The 16594-nt window shown below is 59.9% G+C and overlaps 1 protein-coding gene across 2 annotated transcripts; it reads right to left on the bottom strand.

Annotated features, from left to right (window-relative positions):
• Window positions 1-962: 962 nt before the first annotated feature.
• On the bottom strand, window positions 963-16202 carry CAMSAP3 (calmodulin regulated spectrin associated protein family member 3). 2 transcript variants are annotated; one of them, XM_063109423.1, is made up of 19 exons: window positions 16055-16202; window positions 10752-11005; window positions 9706-9828; window positions 9529-9624; window positions 9252-9284; window positions 8177-8224; window positions 7782-7920; window positions 6920-7059; window positions 6742-6835; window positions 6614-6668; window positions 6407-6480; window positions 6012-6081; window positions 4441-5911; window positions 3162-3301; window positions 2730-3058; window positions 2259-2358; window positions 1759-1871; window positions 1555-1673; window positions 963-1474 (listed from the first exon to the last, which is right to left on the bottom strand). In XM_063109423.1, the coding sequence occupies exons 1-19, from the start codon at window positions 16200-16202 to the stop codon at window positions 1169-1171; spliced, it is 3852 nt and encodes a 1283-aa protein (XP_062965493.1). In that variant the 3' UTR covers window positions 963-1168. The 2 variants fall into 2 exon arrangements, with proteins under 2 accessions (XP_062965493.1, XP_062965494.1); XM_063109424.1 differs by lacking the exons at window positions 8177-8224; window positions 9252-9284.
• Between the last annotated feature and the right edge of the window lie 392 nt (window positions 16203-16594).

Consider the following 16594-nt stretch of genomic DNA (forward strand, 5'->3'; position numbering starts at 1 on the left):
AGACCAGTTTCTGTACTGCCTGAGGTCCTGCCCAGGAGCCTCCTTGAGCCCTAAGCCTAGGGGGACCTGGCTCCCAACTGCTCCCCTAGGGCTGTTCTGCATCCCCAAGCAGCAGCCTCCCCTCCGCAAACCTTTCCTCCCAGGCCACGCCTTATCCAGCTCTGTGAACTTATTAGCAAGACGATACTTCAGTCCCTGGACGGGGGCCAGGAGCCAGCCCTTATCCACAGGCCATGGCCAGGGTGTGGTCCTTAGTCCTAAGCTCCAGGAAGCCATTAGCAGGCTCTAAGCTATTAAAGGGTTTTAAGCATCAAGGGATGTAATCAGATTTGTGCTTCGAACAGGTCACACAGGCTGCTTTGTGGGCAGGTGGCAGCTGGGGACATGGGGAGGCCTGGGCTGCTGGCCTAGGGGGTGGGATGTGTAATAGGGCTGGGCCCAGCCTGGCTCAAGGTTGCCACATAAGGCCTGCCTCTGAGGTGTCCAGTGGCCAGGCTGAGGAGGCAACTGGATCCTCAGACTCAGAGCTCAGAGGAGGGAAACATGGAATCCCTGGGCCAGAGGCAGTAACCGAGCCTAGGAACCTAGGCAGGCTGGCTGGGGGACACAGATCAAGTTAGAAGTTGGCCCAGGACCAACTGTCAGGATAGGCCAGTAACAACAGCCACACAGAGTAGGAAAATTAAGCCTGGGGTGGGGGGATACGGGGAGGGCTGGTCAGAAGCCTCATGTGCCCAGGAGGTCAGTTGAGAGGTGGCTGGGAACGATCCATGGGGAGGTGTTGGCAGGGAGTCCGTACAGACCTTGGCAGAAGCTGCATCAGGGCCATCGAGGGGGTGGAAGACACACGAGTCAGTTCAAGAAAGAATAGGAGGCCAGAAACCTAGCCAGTGGGTGCAGAGTCTCTCAGGGAGGTGACAAAGCTCAACATCTCTTTAAATTATTTTATTCAAGATGGGGATGTTGGACAGACAAGGGGATTGAGCTGAGTCCCTGAAACTCCCAGCTCAGCCCCCACAGCAGGGCCAGACTCAAAGTCAGGGGGTGGGGACTCCAGCCCCACCCAGACACAGTTGGGGACAGACAGAACACAAGAATACCAACTGTCCTCCATGGGGGCGGTGGCCAGAGCACCTGGGTCCCGGCCCGCAGACCACCCAGGACAGGGCTATTTGGGGGTGCCACTGCCTTTCTTGGGAGTCGTGGGTTTCTTGGTCTGCCAGAGGTGTCCCTGGATGGTGAAGGCATCGACGCTCATGGACATGGTCTTGGCAGGGATCTGGGTGAAGCGCTTGCGGTCCGAGTTGTACTTGTAAATGCCCTCTACCATGGCGGGTGTGACTGTCCGGGGGCCGTAGCCCGCCAGCCGCGACAGCTCCTCTGTCTCCCCCGATAGCGTGTACAGTGCTCGGAACTGGCAGCTTGAGTCTCGAAAGAGGATCAGGAAGTGGTTGGCCTTGCTCTTCTCAATTTCCTGGGGGCGGCAGAAGTGGTTAAGCTCGAGGGGCTGGGCTGCCCACCCACCTGCAGCCCCCCAAGCCTGGCGCAGCTCACCTCGAGAATGCGGTTCTTCTGCGGTTCGTTCACCTTGCCCGCCAGGCAGCAGTGCGCCAGGGCGTTGTGGATAATGAACTTGTTGGACTTGGCGCTGGGCTCCTTATACAGCCGTGGACCTAGAGGGTGGGGCAGTCAGCAGGGACAGGGATGACCAAGGGACGGGTGGGGCCCATCACTGACATCACGTGATATCCCGCTTACCTGTGTACTCGGGCACCGACGCTGGGGAGGAGGCGTTGCTGCCATTCTCCCAGTCGCGTTCGCGGCTACCAGGCAGGCGGCTTGGGGACATGAGGCCGGACGGGGATGGAGCCCTGTAGTGGGGAAGGAATGGGATAGACGTGGGGTCAGTGGTGGCCAAAGGCCCCCAATATGCAGAGGGACCAGGGAAAAGGCAAGCCCAGCACATGCTGCAGAGACGTACACATACACGGCATATCCTCCCGAGTCCACGCAGTGCCGTCTCCTGTGCGCTCAGGAACACCTAAGTGCTCGCTGCACAGGGGCACATTCCTGTATCCCGTCTGCCAGGAGCAGACAACCCCACTTGCACATGTGCACACACACCCTCTCATCTCTCCAGGGGCACATACAACACAAGCCGTAACACCCTCTAGCTTCAAGCAGATGCCCGCATGCACCAAAACACACAGCAGGGGCCACCTGGCATGTGACCCCCCACCTGCCCAGGCTGAGCTCACCTAGATGTGGGCCTCTTCACCCCGAGATTATTGGGGGCCTCATTGGCCACGGTGGACAGTGACAGGGTGGACTGGGAGTAGACCTTGCTGAGGCGAGAGCCTGGGAATAGAGAGTGCAGGGTCAGTTCCTCCCTGAAGCCCCTGCATCTCCACAGAAGCCTGAGGGGGCCGGGCCCACCCAAGACCTCTCACCCCTCTGCAGCCCCACTTGAGTCTGACCTCCCCCCACCTATGGGGGGAGCAGCACTAGGTCAGCCCCCACTAGAAACCCTGCACCCCCAAACCTACTCAATGGGGCCTCGCTAAGCCAGGAAGGGAAATGCCTTCACCCCACTATAGCCCCACACATCCCTGTGCAAGTTTTTACCCAACAGTCAGGGTCAAATCCTGCCTGAGATCTCTATCACCCCCTCATACCCACCCTGCACCCCTGCATGTATCCCCCTCCCCACGTCCCCATGGGGGCCTCACCCAGCAGGCCACGGGCTGGGCTTCTCGCCAGGGCAGAGTCATCACAGCAACCAGAGCGAGGCCGGGCAGCCCTTCGCCCGCCCCGACCTGGCCCCCCGGTCCCTGAGGCCCGGGGCCGCAGCACCTTATCGAGATCGTCCATCAGTTTCAGCTGGGCCCGGCGCTCGTACTCCAGCCGTGTGAACTCCCCCCTCCGGGGGCCCACCTCCTCCTCGGCTGGGGCCCGGGCAGCAGGGGCTGGGGTCACCGCAGGGACTGTGGTCGCTGCAGGGACCGTGGGAGGTGTGGGGGCGGCAGGGGCCGGGCAGGGGGCATCCTCCTGGGCCAGCCTGCAGATCAAGGGCAATCGAGCAGTCAGAACAGGTCATGGAGGCACCAGGGGCTGGAAGACCAAGGGTCAGGGGTCCCTGGACAGGCTGGGCCCAGCCTCACCTCGCAACCTCCTCCCTCCGCTGCTCCTTCTCTGCCTCCTGCCACTGTTTACGCCGCCGCGCCTCCTCTGCCCGCCGCTGCTGCCGCTCCAGCAGGCTGGCCCGCTTCTGGGCCATCTCATCCTCAGGCTTGTCTTCATCCTGGGGGCAGACACCAAATCCAGCTGGCCACCCCTCCCCTGGTACAGCTGGAGTCTTATCTTCCATCGGCCCAGCCTGCCAGACACATTCATCTGACAGCTCCTCACCTGTCCTTTTGAACTCACACAGTAATTGCTCTAAAGGCATTTAGAAGTCGGTGCCTACTTTATGCATAGCCTCAAGCTGGGTACTGGGCCACAACAGGAATAGGGCAGACCTGAGTGCTGTTCACACAAAGCGCTTAATCCAGCTGAGAAGGCAAATATCGCAGATAGTGGTGGACGCTGGGAGGTGTGTCGGGCACTGCCAGTCTACCTAGCCTGGGGCACCCAGTGAGGCTTCCTGGAGGAAGCACCCCTGGAGAATGAACCAGGCAGGGGTAAAGGGTGAGGTCAGTATTCTGCACAGAACAAGCCACAAGTGCAAAGGCCCTGAGGTCAGAACAAACCTAGCAGGTGTGTGGAACCACAGGGATGCCAGTATGACTGCGACACAGAGCTGGGAGAACAGTACAGAATGAGGCCAGAGGTGAGGGGAGCCCAAAGCCCTGGAGAGGACTTTTATTCCAACAGCAAGAGGGAGCAAACTCCCTGGCAGCTCGGCGGAAAATGACCAGGTGTTGGGAGAAAGCAGTACAGACCAGTCGGGGTGACTGTAGGCGTCCAGGTGAGAGATGACATGGCCCAGGCTGGGGGGGGCATGAGGATGGAGAATGGCTGGACACGGGACAGGGTCAGGAAGGGGAACTGGTGGGACTGTGCTGGGGGAAGAGGGTGAAGGAGAAAGCATGGGCGGGAGATGCCGTGGGAGACCCTAGCCCCGTCTGTCCACCCACCACCCATGTCCATCTGTCCATCACCTACCCACCCATCCATCCATCTGCCCACCCCTGCCTGTCTGATCAACTGCTTGTCCATCTGTCTACCCATCTAGCCTCCTTCTGTCTAGCCACCCGCCCACCTATCTGTCCATCCGCCCCACCACCCATCAGTTAACCACTATCTGTCCACCCACTGACATCCATCCCTGCACCCACCTTTCCATCCACCCACCACCCACCCATCTCCAGAAGTCACCACTGCCTGGCCATCCATCCATCTGCTCACTTGTCCCCTCCTTCACCTGCTCAGGTGACTCACCTTATAGAAGAACCCGAGCCCAGTCCGGGGCTCTCCCTCTGAAGATGCCTCTTCTTCTAGGGAATCCTCAGCACCAGGGGGGCTCCCATCTCCCTCGTCCTCAGCGGGGGGCTCTTCCAGGCTGCCCAGTGGGATCTCAATGAGGCCAGGCCGGGCGGCAGGCTCCTCGGGAGGCGGCCCCTCCGCCAGGAGGATAGAGGATCGTGTCTGCACGGGCACCTGGCTCGGCGAGAACTTGCGCAGGTGGGGGAGGCTGTCGACGTCGTGGGGTGGCGTGAGCACCCGTGTCAGGGGCGCCAGCCGCAGCTCCGCCGGCCGCGTGTGTTTGGGGCTGCGGGGTGCCGGGTTGGGCCCCGGCCCGGGGCTGCGCCTGGTGGCTGGGGTGCGCCGGACGGGGCTGGGGGATGCAGCTTTGGACCCTGTCGTGGGACCGGGGATGACCCACGCCGCGGGGGGCGGGGCAGGTCCAGGGGCCTCTGGCGGGGCCAGAAGCCTCTGCTGCTGGTCCGTGAGCCTCTGCATGTCCCGTTGCAGCGAGCTCAATGCAGCGCTCAGCTTGCTGACCGCCCGGTTGTACTCCCCCAGGCCCTCGGGGGGCACCGGGCCCAGCTCTGGCGAGAAGGTCACTGCCTTGGGCCGTGAGGACGGCTCACCACCCTGACCCTCGCCTGCTGGCCGCTCCCCACCAGGGACCAGGCCTGGCTCAGCCTCTGCCTCGGCCTCCCCGGCAGCCTCTCGTGGCTGCACCTGCAGGAAGGCACTTTTGCCCAGTCGTTGGCGGTGCTTGGCAAAGATGGCCTCGATCCGCCGCTTTTGAGCCTCTATAGCCCGGCGCTTTTCCTCCAGCCGGGCTCCCAGCTCACTCATCTCTGAGCTCAGGGCCTCCGGTGCTGCCGGAGTGGACGTGGGGGACCCCGCTCCGGCCTCAGCCTCGGCCTTCACCAGCTGCTTCTTGCGTTCAGCAAAGCTGGTCATCTTCACTTCGGTGTTGGTGGCTGCAGGGGACGAAGCCACCACCTTCGAGGACTCCTCAGACGGGGCCAGTGGTTTTGACACCTCCCCTGCCAGGCAGGGAGATAGTTTTGAGGGTGTCTCAGGGTGGGGGAAGTAGGCAGGTGCTTTGGCGGGTCCATCAGACCGTGGTTTGGAGGCCCCCTCGAGAGGGTAGGGGGAGGCCAGTGGTGGTTTGGGTGGCCCCTCGGGGGAGTGGAGGTAGAAGCTGCCATCGGCAGCCCCGTCCGGGAGCAGCCGGGGCTCGGCACTGTGGATAATCTGCAGGGCCTCCTCGATAGTAGGCAGGTCGCCAGGCTCCGGGGATGGCTGGGCGGGGGTCCGGGCTGGCACAGGACGTGGAGGCCCCAGACTGTCGGAACTGACAGAGCGGAGCAGGACGGGGTCTCCCATGACAACATCCACGTCGCTGTCCAGGCCAAAGGGGGTGCTGAATGACACAGCCTGGGAGAGGGGACGGCTGGGCGGCCAGAGGGAGGGGTCAGCCCCTGGGACCAACCTCGGCCCCGACCCGCCCCAGCCTGCTCCACCGCCAGCCCTGGACCCTGAGACGCACTTACCTGAGCTGACGGTTCCAGGCCTTGCCGAGGGCCTCCATGTGGGACAAGGACGGGGAGGACTTCAGGGAGCCTAGGGAGAGGCAATGAGTGGTCACTATGGGGTCACTGGGGATCCTGGGTGGGGATGGTCAGGGTCTGGGGGCAACCTCTGTTGAGTCAGTTAAGTCACTGATGGGTCATTATGTGGTCTGGTCAGACCAGAGGTTTCTAGAAACGGATACCTGGGGCCATTCAGTATCACTAAGGGGTCCTATGGAGCCACTGGGGAAGTCATTCTTGGGGTCACCTTAGGCGTACCCAAGGGGGACCCAATGGAGGGCTACTGTGTGGGTCATGAGGAGACAATGGGGTAGTCTTTAGGTGGGGGAGTCACAGTAACAGCCACCTGCCCTTACCTGTGGATCCTCGGAGTGGGGACTGGGGGCCACCAGGTGACAGAAGCGGGTGACGGAAGTTGAAGACAGGAGAACTGCCAAGAAACATACTTCAGTCCCAGGACCCCTACCTCCTCCCTCTGACTCTCCTAGGGGCAGACACTAGGGTGTCCCCCAGCCCCATACCAGTGCCCAGCTAGGAGGAAGAGCCCAGTGCGGGTACCGTACCTGCCACCACTGCTGACCTGAGGTGGGGAGGCCTCAGTGCCCCTGGGGGAGGCGGCTGCAGCACAGAGAAGAGAGTCAGGCAGGACTTGACCTCCCCTCACCCACCCAGACCCCAGGCTGGGCCTCACCATGACCATCAGGCAAGTCCTTGGCCTGTACAAAGTCAGGCTTCAGCACCTCAAAGCACATGAACATCTCGGCCAGCAGAACCACCAGGTTGACCTGGAGGCAGGAGGTGGAGTCAGCCAAAGGAACACACAGCCCTGGACACCTGCCTCAGCCCACTGTGCCCACAGATGGCCTTACCTTGAGGGGCGGCGGGACATAGAGCAAGTCCTCGAGGGACAGCGGACAGCCACCAGGAAGGCGGGAGGCACAGAAATCCTGTACCAGCTGGAGGTTGTAGAGGCTGTCCGCCACAGACATAGGGTCCTTGAGGCATACCTCTGTAGAGACAGGATACCTGGGTCTCTGGCTCTATGGGACTGAGCACGGGGACCCCAGGGAAGCCAAGGCCCAGAAGCCAACATCCATGGAGGACCTCCTACGGCCTGGCTTTGTGCCAGGTGCCCTTCGAGAGGTGGATACTATGATAGACCACTCCTCAGGTGTTTTTGTCTGCCTGGAATGCTAGTCCCCCAAAAACTCAACTCAAAAAGCTTTTCCTATACCGGCCTGTTAGCTCAGCCGGTTAGAGCTCAGTGTTACAACACAAGGTCAAGGGTTCAGATCCCTGCACCAGACAGCCACACAAAAAAAGAAAAAGCAAAAACGCTTTTCCTGACCACCCATCACCCTTTGGGGCACTTAATATCCAAAAGGGACTTCTGGATAAATTTGGGCATCTTCCTCCCTGTGAAGTCAGGAGTGTGCTTCTATTTGTTCTTGCTGGATCTATTTGGCCTAGCGCCCAAAATGGGGTCTGGCCCAAATTCTGCCCTCGATACATGTTATCTACTGCAGGAATGAATTCTATGAAGCACAGAGAGGTCTAGACACTTGTGCGAGGTCACACAGCTAATGAGGGAAAAAGAGAAATGCAAACTGCCAATTCTGGAAGCTGCACTCATAACCACTCATCCTACAAGTTGCACGAGCCTGGGGATGAGGACATAGGATGGACACCCAGCTCCCCAGGATGGGGTCTGGCCCAGGCCCATTCACTCACCCTCAAGTCGCAACAACTGGGGACAATAGCAGTGGATTGTGGCAGCCAGTGCGGCCCCACTGGCCAGGTCCTGGAGGTTAGTTACAGTTGGAAAGCAGGGGGCGCGTCGGGCCACAGCGCGGTCCTTGCGGTATCGGATCTGTGGATAGCAGCCAGGTCAGGTCAGCGGTCAGGCCGGCCCCCCAGGTCAGCAGTCATGCAGGCTGGGCGGGGAGACCTGGGGTTTCCGCCACGACGGGGCGGGAAGCCGGGGGTCCCAGAGCCAGAGTGGGGGGCCAGCCTGGAGCAGGGGAGTGGCAGCAGCGAGAGGCAGAGGAGGTGTCTGCGAGCAGCCAGGCCAGCGGCAGGGGCTGGGGACAGGGACTCCTGGGACCCTGGGGTGGGGGATACATTACCATGGGGGGTTTGCTCCCCGACTCCTTTAAACAGAAGGCAATTGCGTGCTGGGGGGAGAGGAGCAGCCGTCAGCAGGGCGGGAGGGGTGCTGACCTGCTAGGTCCCCAAACCCACCTCCAGGGGAGGGGGTGGTCCTGACCCTTGCCCTGAGCCCTGGCCATCCAGCTCCCTGACTGTGCTCTGGCCGGCTTTGGGGACCCCAGCTCCTCCCAGCCCCGAGGGACCCCACAGAGCAGCTTCTCATGCAGGGAATCCTCCTCCCACAAAAGACCCAGGCCCCCAGCTCAAGGAAAGGGCGCAGAGAAAGCGAGTAGGCAGAAGAGGAACCCAGGCCCCAGGGTGGGAGGAGGAGTGAGCAAAGGTAGGGACCCCATCCAGCCCCAAACCTCCCTGGGGTCGGGCATCAGAAAAAGAAAGAAAAAACAAAACAAAACAAAACCTTCCCCACCTTCCCCTGTTTATCTGCTGCAGAAATGAATTCTATGAAGTGCAGAGAGGTTTAGACACTTGTATGAGGTCACACAGCTAGTTAGAGCTAGAGAGATTCAAACTTCAAGCTTCAGGGGTGGGCCTCATCCTCCTCAAAGCTCGGATTTTTCCTTGGGGAAGCTGGCGGGGGGGGTCTCAGTTAGGAAGGTTCTTCTATCTTCTTCTGGGTTTGAGAATCTTCCTCTTGGCTAGAGGGATCTCCTCCACGTGCCCTGCTCTCTGGGGTCAGGATCCGTGTGTCTGATGGGCTGGAGGTCTTCCCACCTTGGCTAAGGGGGACAGACTCAGGGGTCCCACCCTTCCAGTTAGTGGAGGGGGGAGGTTGCCTCTTGCTTAATGGGAGGAGAAGTCCATCCACCTTGTCAGTTCATGGAGAGGGATCTGCCCTCAGTTAATGGCCCAAGTTCCACCTTCCTGTTGGTTCACAGAGGGGTTCTCCCTTTCACCTAGGGCTGGGGTCCCACCTCCTTTGCTCACAGCTGGGGGGAGGAAGGAGGGCGCAGACAGGCAGGCAGAAATGGGCACACGGAGACACAGAGCAACAAGCAGGACAGGCAGACAGGACGGACAGTCGGCCCCACTTACAGGAACCAGCTTCCAGTACCAGCGTGTGGGGCACTAACGCCAGAGAGGCAGAAAGTACAGCAGCAGGAGCCGGCGCAGGGAGACGGGGGAGAGGGAGAGAGAGGGAGAGAGAGAGAGAGAGAGAGAGAGAGATAGAGAGAGAGAGAGAGAGAGAGAGAGAGAGAGTCACCTCCAGCCCTGCCACCTCAGGAGGGGCTTTGAGGCACAGCTACACCCTGCCCACCCAGCCCTCCGATCCCCTGTCCTTCCGTCTGTCTGTGCATCGCCCTAGCCTCACCGAGGGCTGTGCTGGGGCTGTCCCATCTGTAGGGGCTGCAGGAGATGCTCGCTGGGCCGCTTCCTGCTCGGTCTTTTCTTGCAGCCGTCGGACGGTCTGGGAAGCAGGGAGAGGTCAATGTTCTCTGGTCACTGAACTATGCTGGTCCCCACCCCAGCCTGGCTCAACCCCACCTACCGTGTCCACCCAGAAAAGGAGCTTGTGTTCTAGGCTGGTCAGGGCCATGGGACCCGGCAGTGTCTTTGTCCACTCGAAGGCGAAGGCAACCATAAGGGCGTCAATGACAGCTAGGTGGGCTCCCTGTGGGGACAAGAGCTGGAGGGTGAAGCCAGAGTTCGGGGTGGAGGCTCCCCAATGCCCCTAGAATGGGAAGGGCTTGGAGTGGGGGAGGGGGTGGGGCGGGGCCAGGGGTTAGTGGGTGGGGCCTTGAGGGAAGGAACCAGGACAGGGGTCCTGGAAGAGCCACACACCATGAGCTGGGCTTTGAGGTCATATACTAGGCCTTAGGATAGGGTGGGCCACGCACACAAGTCCTCAAAGGGCAGAATAGCTCTTCTGGGGAGAGCCAGGCCTGGAGGGAGGAGCTAGGTCTGGTGGGTGGAGCTGGAGGGGAGTGTCCAGATCTGATGGGTGGAGCTTGAGGGGAGTGGCCAGATCTGATGGGTGGAGCTTGAGGGGAGTGGCCAGGTCTGATGGGTGGAGCTTGAGGGGAGTGGCCAGATCTGATGGGTGGAGCTTGAGAGGAGTGGCCAGATCTGATGGGTGGAGCTTGAGGGGAGTGGCCAGATCTGATTAGTGGAGCTTGAGGGGAGTGGCCAGATCTGATGGGTGGAGCTTGAGGGGAGTGGCCAGATCTGATGGGTGGAGCTTGAGAGGAGTGGCCAGATCTGATGGGTGGAGCTTGAGGGGAGTGGCCAGATCTGATTAGTGGAGCTTGAGGGGAGTGGCCAGATCTGATGGGTGGAGCTTGAGGGGAGTGGCCAGATCTGATGGGTGGAGCTTGAGAGGAGTGGCCAGATCTGATGGGTGGAGCTTGAGGGGAGTGGCCAGGTCTGATGGGTGGAGCTTGAGGGGAGTGGCCAGATCTGATGGGTGGAGCTTGAGAGGAGTGGCCAGATCTGATGGGTGGAGCTTGAGGGGAGGAAACCGGGCCTAGTGGGAGGGGCTTAAGGGGAAGAGTCGGGGCTGGTGGGCGGGGCCTAACGGGCGGGGGCGGGGCCTACCATGAGAATGGGCTGGTGCCTCAGGTCGGCCTCCCGCACCGGGCGCTCGGGCAGCGCGGGCACCGTGCCCCTCCGCGCCAGCAAGGCCAGCAGCGCAGCGGGGTTGGGGGGTGTCTCGAGCTGCGGCAGCGCCTGGCGCCAGGCCCGGCAGTAGAGCTCGGCCGAGAGCAGCAGCCGCGTCACCGGGGGTTTCACGTGCTCCTGAGCGTACTGGTCTGTATAGAAGGGTTCCCACAGCTCCGGGGGCACGTGCTCTGTGGGGGTGTGGGGGGACACGGCAGGTCAGGGCCACCAAGTACACATCACACATGCACACACACTATCACAAGGCCTGGACTAGGGAGGATGGTACTGGGAAGGGAGAGAAGGGATCTGTGCAGATTCGTGCAGGTGTGCAGGACTTTGCCAGGGGAAGGGGTAACCGTGTTCCTGGCAGAGGGGAGTGCAGATGCAAAGACCAGGAGGTGGGGGAGAACACAGTGCCTCAGGAAGATTGCGGGCTCTTAGATCGGAGAGGAGGCCCAGAAGGCTGGCTGGATGGGTCTTTTAGGCCCCAAGGGAAGATAATCACAATGACAATAACCTTCCTGTGCTCCCGGGGTGTGAGCTTTTATTTAAGCCTTACATCAGCCCTAGGAAGCAGCCAGGGCGCAATTGGTAACTCCACTTTACAGATGAGGCACAGACAAGGAAAGTAACCTGCCCAAGGCTGCACAGCTCTTCAAAGCCAGGACTGGGGTTCAAACCCATCCCTTAAGCGAACTACACCCTCTCTTAGCTTGGAGGCTGGGGTGGGATGGGCTGTGAGGACGGGGTCGGGGTCTGGCTGGGAGGGCACAGAATGGGGGAGGTGGGCAGACTGCAGACACTTAGAAGGGGTTGAGTGATCTGAACTTGATGACTGAAGGCAGAGGCGGAGGAGGGAGGGGGGAGGCACTGGGGACAGAGGGGGAGTGACTGAAATGGGGGTACAGGAGGGGCAGCAGGTGAGGGGGCCTTGGGGACATCCTCAAGGCAGAGGACATGAAAGACCAGGGCTTAGGGGAGCGGTGAGGTCATGTCATAGAGGCAGCCATGAGAACCCTAAATAAGATGGGCAGGGTGGGAAGAGGAGGCATGAGGGCAGAGCCCCAGGTAGGATCCGAGGATGAAGAGGAGAAAGCCAGGGAGGACCGGGAGGAGGTGAATGAGGTCGATGCAGGACGGGGGAGACCTGCTCCAACTCTTGTTCCAATCAGCTCCGCTGTTTTGTATATTGAGGTTCTCTGTGTTTGAAAGACCAGAGTGGGGGTTTCTAGTGCTATAAAACGTATTTGATTTTTTTTTTTTTCAAAACACTTTGAACGTGACACATCAGACCTTTCCCAGGTGTCCCTCTTCACAGCCAGGCTCCTGAGAGACCCTGGCCCAGGAGGACCCCAGCACCCTTGCCTTCTGTCCCTTCCTGCCCCCGCTCCTTTCCCACCCCCTAAAACCACACCTGACCTTCCCACTTTGTGCCTTCTCCCTGCTCCTCTCACCTCAGCTCTTTGAAAGAAGAGAAAGCTCCAGGCTCCCTTCCCCCACATCCCGCCCCTGCCTCAACCTCCCTGTCCTGGCTTCTGCCTCCCTTGCTCCCAACCTCCCCAAGGCCAGCAGCAGCCATCCAACACACATCTGTGGGCGCATATCTCTCCTGGGCTCTCTGCCCAGCACCTCCTTCTTGCAGAAATCTTCCTCCCCCTGGTGTCTCCTTGTAAATGGGTATGTCCCCCACCCCGTGACAGCTTCCATGGCCATCTGAGGATTGCCACCGCTGCAGCCCAGGCTGTGTGTCCCACTGTCCCCTGGGCATCTCCCACAACCCTCAGCATCTTGCTCCAAACCTGCTCCCATGAGAAATCACCATCCCCTCCTTCTTTACCACCACCACACACCAACCCATCAATCCTCTGGTTTCAACCTCCTGACATCTCCCAAATCCAAGCCCCTGCTGGCGACTAGGCCCTGGACACATCCTGCTCCTATCAGCAAAATTAAACAAGTTTCTTTCCTGCAGGACTTCTCAGAGCTTTCAAGATGAACACGTGAGCTGGGGCTAGTGATCACTAATGTTTACCAAGCACTTATCCTATACAGGTTTCCTCCACCATGGCACTATTGGCATTTGGGGCTGGATAATTCTTTGTTGGGGGGATGCTGTCCTGTATATTGTAAGATGTTTAGCAAAATCCCTGGTCTCTACCCACTACATGCCAGTAGCCCCTTCCTCCCTTCCTCCGGAAAAAGTGTTTCCAGACACTGCCAAATGTCTCTTAAAATCATTACCATTTGAGAACCACTGCCTTATACTATAAAATGTTTACTGAGCATTTATTTACTGAAGAGCAGTGCTAGCTAATAAAAATATAATGTGAGCCCCACATGTAGTTTTAAGTTTTCTAGTAGCCACATTTAAAAAGTAGAAACAAGCAACATTAACTGACTAATATATTTTCTTTTCTTCTTTTTTGGTGGCTGGACGGTAGGAGGATCTGAACCCTTGACCTTGGCATTACAAGGGAGCACTCTAACCAACTGAGCAACCGGCCTTTCTATGAACTTTTGAACTTTCTATGAACTATGAACTTCAGTGTGTAATCAATATAAAAACATTATCGAGATATTTCACATTCTTTTTTTTTTTTTTAACCAAGTCTTTGGAATCCAATGTATATGTTACATTTACAGCACTTCTTGTCTCAGACCAGCCAAATGTGGCTACTGCCTACCATACTGGACAGCACAGCTCTACAGCAAAGCTAGCAGTTATTTATTCCATGACTTTCTTAGCATTCGCTCATTGAATTCTTACAATGCTTATTCTATACCCATTGTATGGATGAGAAAACCAAGGCCCAGAGAGCTGAGATAACGTGCCCAAGATCACACAGCTAGTAAATGGCAGAGCCAACATGAGCCCAGTTTCCTTCACACATCACACGGATGTTCTGAAGGCATAAAGAACTGCATGCAGTGTTTCCCAAACTCACTTAACACGGAACCCTTTCTTACATCTCGGCTGTCTCTGCTGAGCCCACCCGCCTGCATTCCTGCATGGCCTCTTCACACCTGTGCCTTAGGGCGACAAAAACTACCTCTTCCCCTGGCCTCGAGTCCTACTGGACAACTGCATCCTTGATCTTCTCAGTCTTCAAACACCTTCCATGGCTCCCCAGTGCCCTTGGATTCCTGCCCACAGCCTGAGAGGCCCTCATCTGTCTCACCAGCCTTTCTCATCCCCCACCTCCCCCAGCCACTACTGGGACTTGCATATTGTTCCCTGAGAATTCCCAGTTGGTCCGCACCCCACACCTTTGCACACAGGGTCTCCTCCCCATGGCAAACTCCTACGCATCCTTCAAGGCTCAAGCTCTTCCTCCTCTGGAGGATTTCAGGGATTTCCTCCCCCAGGCTCGGCTGCTTGCCACCACATCACAGACCTTGTCACTCTAAGCAGTGACGATCTGGTTTCACGCCCATCTCTCTCTCTCCCCTATCTATCCCCTGTCCTCCCCTCCACATCCTGAGTGCCCAGCACCAGCCTGACCTGACTGTCATCAGTAAAGAGTTCCAGAGTTCATGAATCTAGCAGAGCTCTGCTTCCCACATCCTTCAGACCCCCTCTGTTTAGGGGAGGCAGGAGCGGGACAGATAGAATTTGACCCTCTGGATCAATGAGAACAGAACTGGGTGACTTCATCAGGATCTTAGCAACACCCCTCGGGGGACTTGGCTTTCTTTTCTGCAAAATGGGATAATAATTTCTGCTCCATCTGCCGGATAGAGGACAATGAGTAATATGAATAGTATTAATAAAAATGCCACCACCAATCACACCGGCGCCCACAGCGAGCATCCTTTAGCGGGTACAATGTGCCAGACGCCGTGCAAAGAATTCTGTATTCACTATCTCTTTTGCACCTCCCAGCAACCTTGCAAAGAAGGCCTGGGGTCTCACTCACTGCCCGGGCACATGATAAGTGCCCTGCCTGGCACATGGTGAGTGCCCCACAAACATTGCGAAATAGGTTAATACGTGATTGAATGCCTTCGTTACAGGGGGGGAAATGGAAACTCTGAGAATTGGGATAATTCGTCCACGTGCTCAAATTCAAGTCTGACTCTGGAAGTTGAGCTCCCTATGGCCTCATAATCTTGGATGTGAGGGGCTGGGGCAGTCCTGGGTCCCAACCTCCAACCTCTTTCTTCCTCAAGCAAATCCCTGGGAGCGGGTAGGCCTCAAAATGAGACATGCATGGAAGGGTGCAGGAAGAGAGCCAGTGAGAGAGAAAGGGACAGGCTCAGGCAGAAGTAGGAGACGGACAGCTGTCACCAAGACCCACACCCAGAACAGGTTGATCTGGGAAGGCCACTGAGAGGGGGGATGGGCTGTGCCGAGCTGGTGCCAAGACCAGTGGGCAGGACCAGTGGGAAGGCAGGGCGTCCCCCCACGGCTCCTGGAAAGGTCCAGACCTTAATTAACCCCTGTGTTCCCTCAAGGCCAGGCCCTGGCTTCCAGCTTTGGCCTGGGGCGGTGGAGCAGCCCCAAGCACAGACTGAGCGTGCCCAGGGCCTCTGATCCTGGGGACCCACTGGCATCTTCCCCATAGGGGTGGCCCGAGTAATTCAGACATGTGGGCCTGGGGGAGGAAACAGGGGAGCAGAGGATCTCCCCTGATGGGAGCAGGCTCTGCAGCGGGGCCCCTGCCCTGGGCGCTCTTGGACAAGCCGTTTCCCCTCCACTGGTCTCGCCTGCCTCCTCGGTTACATGGGGCAATAAGTCACAGCTGCCAGCCTCTCTGGCCGGGCCGCGGAGGCGAAAGCGGGGGTTGCCAGAGCACTCGGGTCGCCGCCCGCAGTGCCGGCAGGGCCGACGCGGGGTGTGTGTCCGGGCCCGGCGGGCGTGCGGTGGTGCCGACCCGAGCGTTTAAGGCCTCGCGACGAAGCCGGGGCCGGGGGCGAGCAGGAGGGGGGCGCGTGCTGGATGGGCAAAGGGCAGGAGGGCGTGCAAGCCCCGGGCACGGGGAGGCGCGAACGGGAGGCCCGCAGACCCCGCCTCGCTCACCTGGGGACCCGGACGCCGGGGTACCCGCGCGGAGCGCGGCCGCCGGCCCCACCCCCACCGCGTTCCCGCGGCCGGGCGGGCAAAGTCCACCGCCGGGGCCGAGCAGGAAGCCCGGAGGCCCGGGGACCCTCGGCGGCCGGCGCTATTGTTCCCACGGCCCCGGCGCCCCGCCCCCCGCACCTGCCGCGCCCGGCCCGCCGTCCCCCGGCCCCGGTACCTGCGCCCCCGAACGCGGCCCGCAGCACCCACGCCAGGCTCGCGGCCGCCTTGGCCCGCGGGAAATCGTATTGGTCCAGCGACTTGATCTCGGGCACCAGGAAGGTCCTCCGCAGCGGCCCGGGCCCCGGGGGCGCCGCCTCCACCATGGCGACGCCGGGGCTGCGGGCGCCGGCTCCGTGATCGGGCTGGGCTGGGCTGCGTCGCGCTCGTGTCCCTGCCGGGCCCGCCGCCGCCGCCGCCGCCGCCGCTGAACCAGGTGCGGCCGCTCGCGCTGGCGACGCTGCGTCGGCCCCGCCCCGGGGCGGAGTCCAGGTGCGTCCCGCCCCCAGGCCCGGACCAGGACCCCGGCAGGTCCCCTCGCCTCGCCCGGCCCCAGCCTCGGGGTGCCTTGGGTAGGGCGGGCCCGGACTGCAGTGATGGGGGAGGGAGGCTGCGGAGGAGTGTGTGTGTGCGTGTGTGCGTGTGCGCGTGTGTGTGTGCCTGTGTGTGCGTGTGAGGGTGTGTGCGCGCGTGTGCGCGAGTGTGTGCGCGCGGGGGG

Source organism: Cynocephalus volans, chromosome 10, assembly GCF_027409185.1.
Source record: "Cynocephalus volans isolate mCynVol1 chromosome 10, mCynVol1.pri, whole genome shotgun sequence".
NCBI lineage: Eukaryota > Metazoa > Chordata > Mammalia > Dermoptera > Cynocephalidae > Cynocephalus > Cynocephalus volans.